The sequence below is a fragment of the Egretta garzetta genome, unplaced genomic scaffold, assembly GCF_000687185.1.
Source record: "Egretta garzetta isolate BGI_Z169 unplaced genomic scaffold, ASM68718v1 scaffold59, whole genome shotgun sequence".
NCBI lineage: Eukaryota > Metazoa > Chordata > Aves > Pelecaniformes > Ardeidae > Egretta > Egretta garzetta.
Window position 1 is genome coordinate 1858118 of NW_009267230.1, and position 1448 is coordinate 1859565.

Below are 1448 nucleotides of genomic sequence, written 5' to 3' on the forward strand. Positions count from 1 at the left end.
CCCCCCCCCCCCCCACCCCTGCTGCCCCCCCCAGCCGCCCCTGCAGCCCCCCAAGCCCCACCATGCTTCGGCCAGCTGGGGCCTAGCTCCTAAGCAGCAGGTTTAATTAGATTGCAATCCTATTACATAGCTGCCTGCCCGCCTGCAGTTGCTAATCCTGTTAGGCATCCAGTAAATCTCCCTGTACTGGGCTCTGTCCCTGGGGTGCAGGGAGGGGGGCTGCTGGTGGGTGGGCTCTGCTGAGCCAGGATGTGACCACTGGGGTGCAGAGCTTTGGCTGGGGTCTGAAGACCCCTGCAGGGTTGGGAAGAGCCATGGGGGGGTTGGCAAAGTCCCCAGAGGGGTAAGAAGAGGCAGTGAGGTTTCCCCTCTCCTCTCTGGTCCATCTTGCCCCCTCTGAGCTGCAGGAGCAGAGTGGAAATGCCCTGTCCTTGAGCCACGCACACACCACAGTCACCACTGGCTCCCGTGGGTGCTGAGCCCCATGGGTCTGACATCGGGGTGGGATGAGGAGCAGGGGCTGAGACAGGGTTGTCCCAACCAGATGGGGAGTACAGGCCATGCAATGCCCCCTCCCAGTGATGCTCACTGCCCTGCAGAGGCAGGGCAGCTGCTCATGGCTGGTGACACCAACAGGGACAGAGGGTCACTGCTCCACTGCTCCTGGGTGGGTGCACCCACGTGTGGGGTGCTGCTTCGGGCAGCGGGCTGACACCGACAGCCCGTGGGCTCCTGGGGATGTGGCCCTTGCAGGTAGTGCCCTCTCAGACCCGTGCACCACCACTCCCGGCAGCACCAGCACCACTTCCCCGTGGCAGCTTCCCCCAGGTCTATGGGCTTCCTGCGGTCCTGCCACAAGCTGAGGGACACTGGCTGCCCTGGCACAGCACAGCTGCCCCTGGGTCACGCATTACAGCCATCCTGTGAGAGCACAGCGTCACAGCAAAGTCATCCCAGCTCTGCAGCCTGCCCTGCAGCGAGCTGAAAGACTGCAGCCCCTTGCCCCCCACCTCTTGCTGGCCACCTTGCTCCATGCCGGAGCCACGTCAGCCCCAGAGCAGCCCATGGCAGAGCAGCAGCTCTTGCTACAGACCCCTGAGTGAGAGCCAGAAACCGCTGCCCTTCCCCTTTCCGCAGCCGGCCATGTCCCCTGGGCACCTCCATGGCCCAGCAAAGAGAGGAGCGTGGCCCCAGCTCAGCCTCAACACCCCCCAGCTCTGCACCAGACTGAGCCGCAGCAACTCGCAGAGGCAAGTTCATCCAGGCTGTAATTGCAAGAACAGGGTGGCACGGGCGGCTGTGCGCCCGCCCAGAGGAGTCCTGGTGCTCCTGGGAACGGGCGGCCGGCAGAGAGAGCGGGTGCCGGGCCCCGCAGGGCTGCTGTCCGTGCCAGAGGAGTCCGGGCTGCCGTCGGCATCAGCTGGTACAAATGCTGTTGATGGAGGCAA

General features: G+C 64.6%; 1 protein-coding gene across 1 annotated transcript in view; it reads right to left on the bottom strand.

The window, feature by feature from the left end:
• The window catches only part of TMEM8B (transmembrane protein 8B), an 8707-nt gene that overhangs the window by 279 nt on the left and 6980 nt on the right, over positions 1-1448 (bottom strand). Inside the window, exon 14 of the mRNA XM_009647358.1 lies at positions 445-513. Within this exon, the coding sequence (XP_009645653.1) occupies positions 445-513 (69 nt within the window). The remainder of the gene's footprint in view (positions 1-444; positions 514-1448) is intronic.